General features: G+C 53.2%; 2 protein-coding genes, 1 long non-coding RNA gene and 1 pseudogene across 3 annotated transcripts in view; 3 read left to right on the top strand and 1 right to left on the bottom strand.

The window, feature by feature from the left end:
- MAP3K21 (mitogen-activated protein kinase kinase kinase 21) overlaps positions 1-8,119 on the bottom strand; it is a 28,851-nt gene extending 20,732 nt beyond the window's left edge. The window contains 2 exon segments of the mRNA XM_070401175.1: positions 7,077-7,575; positions 7,577-8,119. Coding sequence (XP_070257276.1) covers positions 7,077-7,575; positions 7,577-7,897 — 820 coding nt within the window. The 5' untranslated portion in view covers positions 7,898-8,119.
- Positions 823-4,617, top strand: LOC138999078 (uncharacterized). The gene is made up of 2 exons (XR_011469313.1): positions 823-1,031; positions 2,673-4,617. It is a non-coding gene; the product is annotated as an uncharacterized lncRNA (long non-coding RNA).
- Positions 8,120-12,298: 4,179 nt separating the features above from the next.
- Positions 12,299-15,783, top strand: part of PCNX2 (pecanex 2) — a 56,492-nt gene continuing 53,007 nt past the window's right edge. The window contains exon 1 of the mRNA XM_070401103.1: positions 12,299-12,477. Coding sequence (XP_070257204.1) covers positions 12,325-12,477 — 153 coding nt within the window. The 5' untranslated portion in view covers positions 12,299-12,324. The remainder of the gene's footprint in view (positions 12,478-15,783) is intronic.
- LOC138999391 (U6 spliceosomal RNA) lies at positions 14,188-14,260 on the top strand (annotated as a pseudogene).

Below are 15,783 nucleotides of genomic sequence, written 5' to 3'. Positions count from 1 at the left end.
GGAGCCACCGTGGCTGAGCTGGTCATAATTTTCTAACTCTGATGAGCCAGAGGGAGAAAGTGCCCTAAAGTGAGATCACTAAATAAACAGCGACTGTAAAAACCGGGCCCGGTCATAAATGATAAACAACTTACGTCAAACCAACGCGTAAGGATTTTATATTGTGTTCCGGAGCCCCACTGCTGATCTAGGCTGGTCCGGTCATACAGCCAATGACCCCACGCTAGGGTTTCTCTTCTTTGTTGATGTTTATCTTTCCCAGATCTGACCGCCTTCCCCCTTAAACCTTCCCTGGCTCACTCTTGCCCTCAGAGAGTGGACACATCTTTGCACGAATCAAGGCCCTCATTGTCTGGCACAGGATCAATGCCTTTTTCCTGCCCACAAATCCCCTTGTCTACCTCTCATCCCAGCCACCCCCGGCTACTCTCTGTTCCCTAAAAAAGCCCTAGGCTCCATCCGACTGCTGTGGCTCAGAGGTTGAGCATTGACCTAGGAACCAGGAGGTCAGGGTTCGATCCCCGGTGTGGGGCGTGCAGGAGGCAGCCCATCCATGACTCTCTCTCATCACTGATGTTTCTATCTGCCTTCCTCTCTTAAATCTATAAAAATGCATAGATTTTTAAAAAAACCATGCCAGTATTTACCCAACTGCCTTCGAAAGGTTAAGGAAACAAGACATAGATTTCTTTTCTACGGGACTCTGTCTATCCCCAAGAGCGGGACTCAGCAGACGGATCAGAAATCAAGAAATTCCGGTCCAAGGAGGTTATATAACCTCTCAAGGTCACACAGCTCGGAAATGACGCCGCCAATATTCAAACACGGGGCTGAGTGACTTCCAGTAACTGTTCTCTTCGGGAAAGCCGACGGTCCTTCCAGGAACGGAGCCTTCTGGAAAAGTTCACCGTGTGCCCGCCGGGTGAGGACAGGGCCGACGGACAGCCTTCCGGACCGAGGGAGGCCTCCCTCTCCTCTTGCCTTACTGAGCCGAAAGCTTTGCCAGTGACGGCGGAAATGTCCACTAGAGAGTAAGTTTGGCCGCTCGGCCTGGCTCAGTGGTTGAGCGCCGACCTAGGAACCAGGAGGTCAGGAGTTTGATTTCTGGTCCAGGGCACAGGCCCGGGTTGTGGGCTTGATCCCCAGTGGGGGGCGTGCAGGAGGCAGGCGATCCGTGATTCTCTCTCATCATGGATGTTTTATCTCTCCCTCTCCCTTCCTGTCTGAAATGAATAAAAATATATTTAAAAACAAAACAAAAAAAAAACCCACACGGTTTGCATAACCCACAGCTATATCACTGCTCCCTCACCACTTAAAACATGAGAAGTGGCCTATTTAATATGCAAGCAGGAAGGTGGTAGGGGAAGAAGGGGTGACCCTCTGTGATCCCGGTTCTTCTAAAAACCGATGATTGCCAGCTGGTGTGGCTCAGTGGACTGCGCACCGTCCCACGGACCAAGAGGTCCCGGTTTTGATGCCCAGTCAGGGCACATGCCCAGGTAGCGAGCTTGATCCCCAGTCGGGGGCGTGCGGGAGGCAGCCGATCGATGACACATCAGATGTTTCTATCGCTCCCTCTCCCTTCCTGTCTGAAAAAATCAATACAAACATATTTACACAAACAAACAACAACAGCAACAACAAACCTGCCCTTGAGCTGATTCTGTTTCAGAAGCAGATTTGCTCTCTGGAACCCTTGAGGTACCTGGGCTGCTCTGCCCGTGGCCCTGGAACAGGAAGTGGGCGGGGAGGGAGGGGGGCGCATGAACCTACACGTCGGAGGGAAAGGGGCAGAGGGAGAAGGGAGACCATGCAGTCTGCTAACTGATCGGAGCTTAATTAATAGCTCCTCCAAGTGGCTCTTAAAAGCTTTGGGAACACCGGAGAGATTACATTTGCTATAATTTTCTCAAATAGTTCCTTTATTTACATTGTATTAATGAGAAAAGCCAAAAAAATTAAATCCTCTTTGTAGTTTTCTTTTTTTATTTTTATTTATTTATTTTTAAATATATTTTATTGATTTTTTTTACAGAGAGGAAGGGAGAGGGAGAGAGAGTTAGAAACATCGATGAGAGAGAAACACCGATCAGCTGCCTCCTGCACACTCCCCACTGGGGATGTGCCCGCAACCCAGGTACATGCCCTTGACCGGAATCGAACCTGGGACCCCTGAGTCCGCAGGCCGACGCTCTATCCACTGAGCCAAACCAGTTAGGGCTGTAATTTTCTTTTTTTAGTGAGAGCTCTAAATTGCATTTCATAATACATATCTATTTACAGACGGTCGATGCTCTGGTAGATAATAATATAGACCAGTGGTTCTCAACCTTCTGGCCCTTTCAATACAGTGCCTCATGTTGTGACCCAACCATAACATTATTTTCATTGCTACTTCATAACTGTAATGTTGCTACCGCTATGAATCATCATGTAAATATCTGATATGCAGGATGGTCTTAGGCGACCCCTGTGAAAGGGTCGTTCGACCGCCAGAGGGGTCGTGACCCACAGGTTGAGAACCTCTGATATAGGTAATAGTGATTCCCAGAACGCTAACATAGGCAGGATAAAAACTGCTTAATCACGGAAAGAAAAATGATACAAGCAAGTGGCTACCGAAACCTGTGGCTCCAAGTCTCATGAAATGTCTACTTTCTGCTTTTTAGAGAGAAGATGGAACCCATGCGGCAATATTTAAAAATAATAACAATAAGGAACCACAGCAAGGCCATGCCGTCTCCTCTCCACCCTGAATTGTGCCAACATAAATACAGCATGTCGGCGACATCCTAATCATTCCAACCATCCTCTGCGATTTCACCTTCCTCTTCCCGGGGAGCTTTCTGGAAACCATTGCCGCGGCTGCCTCGCTCGGCCACGCCAACGCCTGCTCCAGCCGGGACCACCTCGGCGGCCTTCGATGTCTGCTCTGGCCTGGGCAACCTCAGTGGCCTCCACTCAGGCCATTTCCCAGTCTGTCCTCCAGAGCAGCCAGAGTAATCCTGTCAACACAGAAATCAGACCCCAGGCTCCTGCTCCCGCTCCTCCTCCTCCCCCTCCTCCTCTGTACACAGGCTCCCGCCCTGGACCAGCTCTCAGGAAGGCCCTCAGGTGGCTGCAGGTGGACAGCCCACTATGCTGACCTGGCCCTCGCTCTCCACTCCCACCTCGACTCCATCCTCTCCCGGGCTCAGCTGCCTCTGCCTGCATCTCGGCTTGACACATGCTGCCTCCTAGTCCAGTGGTCGGCAAACTGCGGCTCGCGAGCCACAGGCGGCTCTTTGGCCCCTTGAGTGTGGCCACGAAGTTTCAATCGCACTGTACGTGCATGCCTGCACGTGGTATTTTGTGGAAGAGCCACACTCAAGGGGCCGCAGTTTGCCGACCACTGGTCCATATCTCCATTTGTGCAACATCTTCAGAGCCGATTCCCTTGAGCTCCATCCTGCACCCATCACTCTGCCCCTTACCACGCTCTATTCTCTATTTTTTCCCCAAAATTTATTTTTATTTTTATTGATTTCAGAGAGGAAGGGAGAGGGAGAGAGAGAGAAACATCAATGATGAGAGAATCATTGATCGGCTGCCTCTTGCACACCCGCTACTGGGGACTGAGCCCGCAACTGGGTATGTGCCCCAACCTGGAATTGAACCGTGACCTCCAGGTTCATAGGTCGACGCTCAACCACTGAGCCACACCAGCTGGGCACAGCCTAGCATATTTTAACAACACAAATAATGCTTAACACTTGCTAATTTGGCTCAACGTGCAATCTCTCTCTCTCTCTCTCTCTCTGTTAGAAAAGGGACAGAAGGGCTTGTACCATCACAATATCTGGGCTATTGTTTCAACATAAACATGGTCTCAAGCGAGAGGAGACCGCTGAGAAGGACGGAGGAGAAAAGAGTCAAGAGAACATCTGTCAAGAGCCCCATCTCCCTCCGACAAATCTAAACATTTCTTTTAAGCAACGGCTCCCACTCACTTGGTTCCAAGGAGTCTTACACTGACTCTTCGTCACCCGAGTGGACTACAGAGTGAAAAAGAAAAAAAAAATTCAATATTGGTTTTCAAAACCTTGTTGACACTCTCATGAACTCCCTCCCACCATGAGCAAACAACCAATAAAGTCAAACAAAACATTCTGTAATAGAACGAGAAGTGACGGCCGCCCCGCACACGAGAAAGCACCGAAGTATCTGGACTGATTCCTTGACCAAGAGGCACCAGTGTCCCCACAGGATAAGCCGGGTCTCAGGCACTGTGATCGGCACATCCGAGGCCCCTATTCAAAATGTCCGTGTCACCGTCGCTCAGGAGCTATAATAATAGCCACATTGTACCAAACGTTTGGCCTGGCGAGTGGCCGAGCCACTCAGGTCTTCTTAAAAGTGCAGAAATTTAACACACAGGCAACCCTGCCGGACAATTCTAGAAATTAAAATGCTCCGGGAAGTCTGGCGATTCATTTTGACGGCAAAAAAAGACTTTCAGAAACGAAGCTGCAGCATGTAATCACCTTCAAATGACATACTACCGACCATGGACGCAGAAGGAGATGGCTCCCCTGTTCAAGTTGTTCCACTGTCAATAAAAACCATTTCACTGCAGTTATTATTCCATGGGGTCATGTTATTTCTTTTTACTATTTAATAATATTAGTTCTTTTTTAAAAAATATATTTTATTGATTTTTTTTTTTTTTACAGAAGGGAAGTGAAAGGGATAAAGTTAGAAACATCGATGAGAGAGAAACATTGATCAGCTGCCTCCCGCACACCCCCTACTGGGGATGTGCCCACAACCAAGGCACATGCCCTTGACCGGAATCGAACCCGGGATTGAGTCCGCAGGCCGACGCTCTATCCACTGAGCCAAACCGGTTAGGGCAATAGTATTAGTTCTTTCAACGTTTTTCATTTAGCCCCAGCCGGTGTGGCTCAGTGGTTGAGCATCAGCCTATGATCCAGGAGGTCAGGGCACATGCCCGGGTTGCAGGCTCCATCCCCAGTGCGGGGTGTGCTGGAGGCAGCCCATCCATGCCTCTCGCTCATCATTGATGTTTCTCTCTCCCTCCCTCTCCCTTCCCCTCTGAAATCAATAAAAACATATTTTAAAAATAAACAACAACAACAAAAAACATGTCCGATGTTTACTATACACGGGCCAAAGGTAAGTAATTCTAGCGCCCTTCATGCGGCCTCTGTCATTCTCTGATACACACAACCGCCGGGGCCACTTTTCTCTGCCCTATTCTGTTAGACTTTGCTCTCATCTCTTAAGCAATCTAAACTACAAGATGGGGGGGGGGGGGGGGAGGTGAGTGGGAGTCATAAAATAAAACCTAAAAGAAATAATTATTCGATGCTTACATGTAGCTACCCACCCAGGAATTACGTATACCTCCCATCATCCAAATGCCAAGTAGTCGTTTTCAAGGAAATCGCAGGGCTGAAGGATTTTGAATGGGGAAAATATCTACACACACATACAACACGCGTGTTGTTTCTCCTCGCCCCTCTTCCTTCCGCAACTTGGAGGAGGACAGTGTTTCCAGTTGAGTTAGCTCCTGTCCTAGCAGGTTTTACGAGGTTGGGACGCACGCAGCCGTGGCCGGCCAATGCCAGTTCTGACTGTATCTTCTAATCTGTTTTAAGATTTCATCTCATCCTAAGAATATTGAGTAATTTCCCATCTCGAAGAACCAACTGAAGACAGCAACTCTATTCGCTTTTTTTTTTTTTTTTTGGTAATCCTCACCTGAGGATATTTTTCCATTGAATTTGAGAGAGAGTGGAAGGGAAGGGTAGAGACAGACAGAGAAGCACCGATGTGAGATCGACACACGGATTGGTTGCCTTCCACATGCACCCCGACCAGGGCCAGGGATCAAGCTTGCAACCGAAGTGTGTGCCCTTGACCGGAATCGAACCTGGGACCCTTCAGTCCGCAGGCCGACGCTCTATCCACTGAGACAAACCGGCGAGAGCTATTAGCTCTTCTAGATGGTGAAATAGAATCGAATTTGTGTTCAGTTCAACTGCCAGTTCTTTATGCACATCGGGAAACTGGACCCAGATTTAGAAAGAAAATCATACAGGCCAGGTCTTCAGCATGTCGAGCCGCTGCGCAAGGACAACGAACTCGCCCGTCATCGACCCACACATGCACCGTGCACTGTGGGGCAAATTGGTGTTTCTTGTCGTAAGACTATTCCCCGACACTCAAAGCGACCCAACCAGTAAGAAAACCACACGTCACGTGCAGAGGCGGCCGAGGAAAACCTGGAAACTTCAGAGGCCAGAAGGCATTTCACATGGGAGACGAGCCACCGCAATGCCCACTTGGGAAACTGAAGGAAGAGGCAGCTCCATGAAGGCCGCTGGGCCAGACGGAGGGCCAAGGTTCCGCACGATCCCAGGAAGGCCAGGGATTGCAAAGTTCTGCCCAAATGAACGAACCACCCTTGTACCTAAAGGCCAAGCAGCACCATGAAGTTTCTAGAAGACGCTGATATGGTACACGTGATCAGTGTGCAAGCAAGCCTCACCCGCATTTTTATTTAAAAAAATACATATTTTTTTTTATTATTGATTTTAGAGAGGAAGGGAGAGGGAGAGAGAGAGAGACAGAAACATCAATGATGAGAGAGAATCATGGATCACTGCCTCCTGCACGCCCCACATGGGGATCCAGCCTGCAACCCCAGGCATGTGCCCTGAACTGGAAATTGCACTGTGACCTCCTGGTTCATAGGTGGATGCTCAACCACTGAGCCACGTCGGCCGGGCTGATGTGCATTTTGAAAAAGGCACCCAAAACAAAAGTCAAGGTAAGTGTGTCACCTGCCCCAAGCAGGTCACCTAAGGTCTACCTGGACCTCTGAGTCCTGGAAGCCCTGCCCAGGAGGTACTGCTGGCAGCCAAGCTTCGCCTCCCCCGCCTCCCGCCTCCCTCCACCTGGCACTGAGCCGGGGGAGGCCCGCCCAGCTCGGGCACTGGGGTGGGCCGCGCGGGGCATGGCCTCTGTACCCAGCCCTCCCCCCACCCCCAAACCGCCGAGTCACTTACTGTTGCTGGACTTGAGGTCCCGGTGCAGGATGGGCACCACGGCCTCCTCGTGCAGGTAGAGCATCCCGCGCGCGATCTGCACCGCCCAGTTGACCAGCACGTGCGGGGGGATGCGGCGCGCGCGGCGCGGGCCGGGGGCGCGCGGCTCCGGGGCGGCGTTGGCGGCGGCCAGCGCGCGGTTGAGCGCCCCGCCGCGGGCGAACTCGAGCACCAGGCAGAGGTGCGGCTGCCGCAGGCACACGCCGCGCAGCTCGATGATGTTGGGGTGCCGCAGCCGGGCGAACAGCCGCGCCTCGCGCCGCACGCTCTCGGCCGCCGCCGCCGCGTCCTGCTCGGGGTCGCGGCGCGCCGCCTTCACCGCCACCTCCTGGCCCTGCCAGGTGGCCCGGTACACCTGCCCGAAGCCGCCCGCGCCGATCAGCTCCTTCAGCTCCAGCCGCTCGAAGTCGACGTGCACGGGCGAGCCGGGCCGCGGCGGCGGCGGGAGGGCGGGCGGGGGGCGCGGGCAGCGCGGCCGGGGCGCACGGCGCCACGTAGTTGGCGGGGAAGATGCCCAGGCGCCGCTGCACCTGGCCGGCCCACCAGCCCTCGTCGCCCGACACGGCGGCGTCCTGGGACAGCACCTCCACCAGCTGCCCGCGCCGCAGGCTCAGCTCGTCCTCGCCGCGCGCCTCGTAGTCGTACAGCGCGGCCCACAGCCCCGTGCCCGCCGAGGCCGAGCCGCCCGAGGAGGCGGACGACGACGACGCGGAGCCGGCCGGGGCGCCGCGGTCCGGGGATCCCGGCCGGTCGGCCACGCCCTCGGCGCCCGGCAAGGCCATCGGGGGCGGCCGCGAGGGCGCGGGCGGCGGGCTCAGCCTCCGGGGCGGCCGCGGGCGCGCATCGTCCGGCGGGGTGGCCGCCGCGCCCCGGGAAGACAGGGAGCAGGGATCGGGACTCGGGGGCGGCAGGGGATCGCGGGCCCACGCGGGGACCCCGGCCTCAGCCACCGCTCCGCCTCGGCCGCCTCTGCTGCCGCAGCGGTCCCCGCGCCCGCGGGCGCCGTCGCTCCATGGTGGCGCTGGGCCTGCGGCGGGCCTGCCGCTCCCTCGCCCTGGCCGCCGCCTGCGCCCGCCCCTCAGGACCCGCCCCCTCTCCTGCCGGACCCGCCCGCAGCACCGGGCCGGTCACACCCCCTCCGGGACCGCCCCCAGCGCCGGGGCCGCCACGCCCACCCCGGGCGCGGGAGCCACGCCACCGGAGGTGCAATACCAGCTCGGGACTCCGGTGCGCGCGCCCACGTGGCCAGGAGGCGGAGCCCGCCCAGGGCACCGAAATGTTGCGGGAAAGTTTAAATGAAGCCGACGGGCGAGGCTCTGGGAGTCCCCTCGTCCCTAAAGAGCAGTGGCGGGAGGGCGTCCCTGGAGGGCGGGGGGCACAGCCTTCCCAGTGCGGGCTGCTGAGCAAACCTGAGCGGGTCCCAGCCCGGTGTGCCCGGCCGCGCGCACTGGAGCCACAGGTAGCCAGACCGACTAGATCACCCAGCAGCGCGCTTTACAGAGAAGAGGTCGCTATTCCCCGCGTTTATCTTTACTGTTTATGCATATGGCCGGCCAGTGTGGCTCAGTGGTTGAGCATCGACCTATGAACTAGGAGGTCACGGTTCAATTCCTAGTCGGGCACCCCAGTTGCTGGTTCCATCCCCCATGTGGGGCGTGCAGGAGGCAGTGATCCATGATTCTCTCTCATCATTGATGTTTCTCTTTCTCTCTCTCCCTTCCTCTCTGAAATCAATAAAAATATAATTTTTTTTTTTAAAAAAAGAGAGAGAATAAAGTTCCAGTGCAGAAGAATAAGCCAAGTGTCCTGGACTCAAAGGGAAGGAGCCATTTAGTATGCCTCCGGTCGCTAGGGGGTGCTGCGCGCGTCACTGGAGCTGGGTGTGACTGAGACTCCCAGAAAAGGGGGCATTCCAGGCAGCGTGGGCAAAGGCAGGAGATGCAGCCAGTGGTGGCTCAGGGAACGGCTGGGGGTCATGAGACTCCTGTGCCAGATGCGGCTGGAAAGATAGAAGAGAAATAATGACAAAAACTCTGAAGAAATGAGCCGGTAGTCGGCCAGAGTTCCCTGCCGTGTGGGTTCTTCACGACCACCAACAGTGAATCAGGGAAAGAGAAATGTATGACCTTTCCAGTTTCTTCGGATCTTTTCAATTATACCATTTAGTAGCTGTGTGACCGTGAGCAAGTTATATTACTTCTCTGTGGCTCAGTCCCCTCATCTGTAAAATGGGAACAATAATACATAGTGTGAACCTCCTAGGGCAGTTGGGAAGACTGAATTAATACATGTCAAGGCTTGGGAAGGTGCTTAGCATATAATTTAAAAAATCAATAAAAACATTTTTTTTTTAAAAAAAGAAGTGTGCATAGCATTAAAAAAAAAAAAAAAAAAAGGACTGGCCCTAGTCAGCTTGGCTCAATGAATAAAGCGTCAGCCTGTGGACTGAAGGGTTCCAGGTTCAATTCCGGTCAAGGGCACATGCCCGGGTTGTGGGCTCGATCCCCAATAGGGGGTGCGCAGGAGGCAGCCGATCCATGATTCTCTCTCATCATTGATGTTTCTCTCCCCCCCCCCCCCCCCCCCACCGCCATCCCTCCCTCTTTGAGATCAATGAAAATATATTTAAAAAAATAAACATGTGGGTGAAGCGAAGAATAACGACGATTAATGACACAGCAACAGTAAGTTAACACTTTGCGGCACGGATTGTACGTGTGGCAGCTTTGAATTCAGTCTGTGTGTCCAGTTGCTGTTTATCTTCAGAGTTCCAGCTGGCGTTCAGCGCTGGACAGCGTAATCGTGAATTTCAGAACTTCTGTAACTTTAATCAGCGGACCAGACTGGAGTTTTGCCCGCCCATGTTTCCCGTTACAGATGACGGCCAGGGCTGCTCGCGGGGACAATGAGCCGCTTCAGGGAGTAATATAACAATGTAAATATCTGAGCGCTCCCAGAAATCCAAGGTCCTGTTTACACCCTTGGAGATAGGCCTCCTGAAGCAAAGCCACAGAGCCATGACCTTGGACCCGAGATAGGAAGGTTGCTCTTCCCCGTTGGGTTGCCATTTTTGCACCTTTTGTCCTGTTCCGTTCGGTTTTATCTGTCATTGACTGGACTCTTTTCAAATCCGATCACTAATTCTTCAGACCCTGCCAGACATATTAAACAGCGGACACAAGACAGAGATGATTAAGCAACAGAGCAGGTCATCCTCCTGAGATGATAGTGAATAAACGAGCTGTGTTTACTTTTTATTAAGTGCCAGCAGCTTGCTAGTCACATGAGAAAACATACAGTAAGTTGATGTTCCTGACCACACTGTCCAGTTCGTGGACTCATGGGTCCCCGTTGACTTTTACTCTGAACGGATTTACTCGGTAATGCTGGTTAATCGCCATGAAAACCATGGCGATTTCCTGCACACCAGCTCCATGTGGGGGATGTAAGGTCCCTAAACTAGACTGGGACACACAGCGAAAGTCAAACTTACACCACGGACCTTTTCTGTAGCCCTGTGGTCTTGTTTCAACCAATGTTTCGTGTGTGTGTGCGTGTGTGCGTGTATGTATGTGTGTGTATGTGTGTGTATGTGTGTGCGTGTGTGTGTGTGTGTGCATGTGTGTGTGTGTGTTTTAAAAATATATTCTTATTGACTTTAGAGAGGAAAGGAGAGGGAGAGAGAGAGAGAGAATAAATGGTGAGAGAGAATCATGGATCGGCTGCCTCTTGCATGCCCCCCACTGGGGATCGAGCCCACAACCCTTGACCGGAATCAAACCATGACCCCCTCGTCCATAGGTCGATGCTCAACCACTGAGCCACACCGGCCGGGCCTCACTGTTTTTAACAGCTATGTTGTACCCACAGTGTGTTGTACCGTAATTAGGATTTGTAGTTCAGCCCTTGGCTTTGGTTAAATTTCCAGGATTCTGAAGCGATTGATTTCAGTTGCTTTGCCTGTATTTTCTGTTTTTGTATAATCTGTTCTCCAGGGACACTCATTTGTAAAGAAGGTTTAGAAAAAATAATTTAAAAAATAAGTAACAGTCGCCGACAAAACACACACACACACAATACACACTGACCTTCACGAGACAAGAGCAGTGTCATCTGGGAACAGTGGCGCTGTCATTTGGGGCGAGCTTTCTGGAGTCCTGAATCCACCCTTTGTGCAAAGTCTTTTCCTGCTTTGTGAGACGACCAAAGGTTCTGCCTTTTACTGTATGAGGAGCAGTGTTCTGGTGCCACCCAGTGTTACAACTGAGTAAAGACCACTCTGCTTTAAAAAACATTTCTTTTTTTTTTTTTTTAATTGATTTCAGAGAGGAAGGGAGAGGGAGAGTTAGAAACATCAATGATGAAAGAGAATCATTGACTGGCTGCCTCCTGCACGCCCCCTACTGGGGATCGAGCCCACAACCCAGGCATGTGCCCTTGACCGGAATCGAGCCCACGACCCTTCAGTCTGCAGGTCGACACTCTAGCCACTGAGCCAAGCCGGCTAGGGCCAGAGATAGATTTTTATTTACTTATTTACTTACTTATTTTAAATCTTCCTTGTTAAAAGTATTACAGCCCTAACTGGTTTGGCTCAGTGGATAGAGCATCGGCCTGCGGACTGAAGGGTTCCAGGTTCAATTCCGGTCAAGGGCATGTACCTCGGTTGCGGGCACATCCCAGTAAGGGGTGTGCAGGAGGCAGCTGATCGATGTTTCTCTCTCATCGATGTTTCTAACTCTCTATCCCTCTCCCTTCCTCTCTGTAAAAAATAAAATATATGAAAAATTAAAAAAAGTATTACATATGTCCCTTCTTTCCCCAGGGACCGCTTCCAGCCCGCACCCGCCCTCACGCCCCCTAATAGGAGGAGGGGCTCACCCCGGGCAGGGCTGTGCGCGATGGGGCGGGCACTGGGCGGGGCCTCTGGAGCATCCTCCCAGCCGCCGCGCGGCGCATCATGGGAAAATCCTTCCTCCTGCGGACATGGCGCTCACCTGCCCGGCGGCGGCGGCAGCAGCCGGCTCCGGCGCCGCAGTCCGCGCTTTGGGGCAGGAAGGCGGCTCGGGCTTCCGTGGTGGGGCGCGGGGAGGCGGAGGGGGCTGCGGAGAAGGCGGGGGGCGCGGCCCGGCGGCCCTGGTGTTAGAGCTGAGCGCGCCCTGGGCCTGGGAGCAGCGGGCAGCGGGGCCCCCACCCCCGGGCAGCAGGCATGGGGTCCCAGGTGCTGCAGCTGCTCCGCCAGGGCGTGTGGGCCGCGCTCACCGGGGGCTGGTACCACGACCCCGAGCACAGCAAGTTCACCAACAGCTGCCACCTGTACCTGTGGCTGTTCCTGCTGCTGCTGCCGCTGGCCCTGCACCTGGTGAGTGGGGCGGCCTAAGGCCGGGGAGGCAGGATGGAGCGGGGACAGGGTGGAGGGGAGACTGGGTGGAGGGGAGACAGGTGGAGGGGAGACGGGTTGGAGCGGGGACTGGATGGAGGGAAGACAGGATGAGGGAAAAAGCTACCCAAGCCGGTGGGTCTGCCTGCTGATGGACAGGGCTGGCCCCGATACTCAGGAGGTGGGATGGGGAAAGTCCTCAGGAATTTAGGAGGGAAAGGGCAGGAGAAAAGGGGGACCAGGACTCACTGGCAGAAAAAGAGGGGGAAAGGACTTTGGGTGCATTGGAGTCCTGACGGATTGTGATGCTGGTTGTTAGGATGAGTCAGCCTCTGCTGGGAGCTGGGGAGTGGGGGGCCTGTGCTGGGCCTCTTGGCTGGTTAGTGGGGGCCAGTGTTGGATGTAAATATTCTGCACGGTGGCCCAAAGGCAGAATGAAGTGTTCAAACCTATTGAGCCGTTGACGTTCTCCCACTCGCCTCCCTTCCCGTTTTGCTTTAAGGAGACAGGTTCAGTTGGGGAGCGGCTCAACTTATCACACCACTGTGTGTGGAGACACCTCACAAATAGGATCACGGGCACATCTAACGTTGTTCATGCTGAGCAAAGTGTTACGGCACGTAGTGGGGCTTGCCGGCTTAGTAGGGCTCCCGCAACGGGGTGCCTGCTGAGGGATGACCTTCTGAGGCATATTGGAGACACCTGCTGGAAACAGCGGTTAATTTGAAAAGCCCCACGGACTTACTAACCTTCACATGCCCAGAATCTAATTTCGATGTGCCTATTGGAAGGTTTTATTCCGAAAACATAATTTGACCGTGGCTCGGCAGTCCAGCCGCTGGGTTAAATTGTGGGTCCGCCTCCCACAAGTTCTGTGGCCTTGGGGGTTACTTACCCTGTCTGATACTTTTCAGTTTCTGATCTCAAAAGCGAGAAAAATCACACTACCAGATGTACAGTGTTTATTTGGGGGCTTAAATGAGATGCCACTCGCAAAGCCATGGATCTGTCTGGCTTGACCTGGAATTGCACGCAGACCTGGTTTAAATGTCTGTTTGGCTACTTATTAGCTGTTTGACCTGGTAATTGGCCTATCTAGGGCCACACTCTTTTTGTCGTTGTTGTTACCCTCGCCCGAGGATATTTTTCCATTGATTTTTAGGGAGAGTGGAAGAGAGAGGGAAAAGACAGAGAGAAACATCGATCGATGTGAGAGAAACACATCGATTGGTTGCCTCCTGCACACGCCCTGACCAGGGCCCGGGCCGGGGAGGAGCCTGCAAGCGAGGTGTGTGCCCTTGACCGGAATCAAACTCTGGTCCACCTGCTCTAACCACTGAGCAAAACCGGCTAGGGCTGCTAATTTCTTTTTCGGTTTGTTCAATTTACAAGAACGTGGGCCCAAAAGGATATCTGCTGCTTGCTGACAGCGGGGGCTTACTCGGAGTTCTGTGATTTGAGGGGCCTGGAACCTTTCTGGGTGTTGCACAATTTTAGCTTGAGTGTGCTCCCTCCAGGCAGCCCACTGTAGGGAGAATTCGCTGTAGGGACTTGGACTGTGTACATTAAAATTGTATTAGTACTTAGCTCTACGCCCTAGAGTTGCCTTAGCTTTGGTTGATATGGTGGAAAGTAATTTATTCACATTCATAAACTCTATATGTATGAGAAATGCTCAAAACACACACCCCAGCTCACTTCAGCAGCACATGTACTAAAACTGGAACGATCCAGAGAAAATTAGCATGGCCCCTGCACAAGGTTGCCTCCTGCACACGCCCTGACCAGGGCCCGGGCCGGGGAGGAGCCTGCAAGCGAGGTGTGTGCCCTTGACCGGAATCAAACTCTGGTCCACCTGCTCTATCCACTGAGCCAAACCGGCTAGGGCTTAGGGAGAGTGGAAGAGAGAGGGAAAAGACAGAGAGAAACATCGATCGATGTGATGTGAGAGAAACACATCGATTGGTTGCCTCCTGCACACGCCCTGACCAGGGCCCGGGCCGGGGAGGAGCCTGCAAGCGAGGTGTGTGCCCTTGCACACACCTCGTGCCCTTTTGCACAGACTGAACGATGCATTTGTCATCAGAGACATTTAAGCTTTGATTTATTACACGTGTTCTGTACTTAACCTGTCTGAGATAACGGAGGTCCCTGTGGAGGTTTAGGGCAGAAACACCCGGCCATGACTCTGACCCTGAATGAGTTGTGACGGCGCCTGGCTAGTGCTTACCAAGGGTGTGACCTTGTGTGAGTCACTTCACTTCTCCACTTTTCTTTAAAAAATATATTTTTATTGATTTCAGAGAGGAGGGGAGAGAGAAATAGCAACATCCATGATGAGAGAGAATCATGGATCAGCCGCCTCTTACACTCTCCCTACTGGGGATGGAGCCCGCAACCTGGGCATGTGCCCTGACGGGGAATCGAACCTTGGCCTCCTGGTTCATAGGTGGACGCTCAACCACTGAGCCACGCCGGCCGGGCACTTCTTCCGTTGTATCACCTCTGAAATGGGGATAATGGGTTTCACTTAATAGCTTTAGCGGCTGCGCCCAGGGAGAGGGCCTGGCCACGGCCATCTAGAGAATGATGGGAAAATTGAGAATGTTAGCCGAGGTCCTGGGGTTCCCAGGGTGTCCAGGTCTCTGGCCTTCCCACCGACTGGTGCTGCCTGAGCTGCTCCACACGAGAGCACGTGGACCCCCCAAACAGTAGAGGCACACAGAGTGGGACCTGGTTATCCCCTGGCAGCTTGGTCAGAGGAAGAGGTGGGCCCTGGAAAAAATGGGTGGGACCTTCCCATTCTCCAAGCCCCCACCCAGGCAGGGCACGTCCTCTGCGATTTTCACACTGAAAGCCTGTCCTCTGGGCGCTGTAGCTACGTTCCCTTCCCTTCCCGCCAGACTTGCTCTGTTCCCACTTCTCCTTTTTGGTTCAGCCTCAGAGATTCGCTTGGTCAGCAGCCACTTCGTTTCTAATTATAACGAAGTGGGAGAACCTGTCACTGTTGGCGTAGCACCAGCCATAGAGTGAGCGCTCTATGCATAGCAGCTGTTACTGCTATAGTCTAGCCCAGGGGTGGGCAAACTTTTTGACTCGAGGGCCACAATGGGTTCTTAAACTGGACCGGAGGGCCGGAACAAAAGCATGGATGGAGTGTTTGTGTGAACTAATATAAATTCAAAGTAAACATCATTACATAAAAGGGTACGGTCTTTTTTTTTTTCTTTAGTTTTATTCATTTCAAATGGGCCGGATCCGGTCCGCGGGCCGTAGTTTGCCCACGGC

Source organism: Myotis yumanensis, unplaced genomic scaffold, assembly GCF_028538775.1.
Source record: "Myotis yumanensis isolate MYYU_CA2020_CCGP unplaced genomic scaffold, mMyoYum1.0.hap1 SCAF_22, whole genome shotgun sequence".
NCBI lineage: Eukaryota > Metazoa > Chordata > Mammalia > Chiroptera > Vespertilionidae > Myotis > Myotis yumanensis.
The sequence above is the reverse complement of the archived record's forward strand: the minus strand, read 5'-3'. Positions and strand labels throughout refer to the sequence as shown.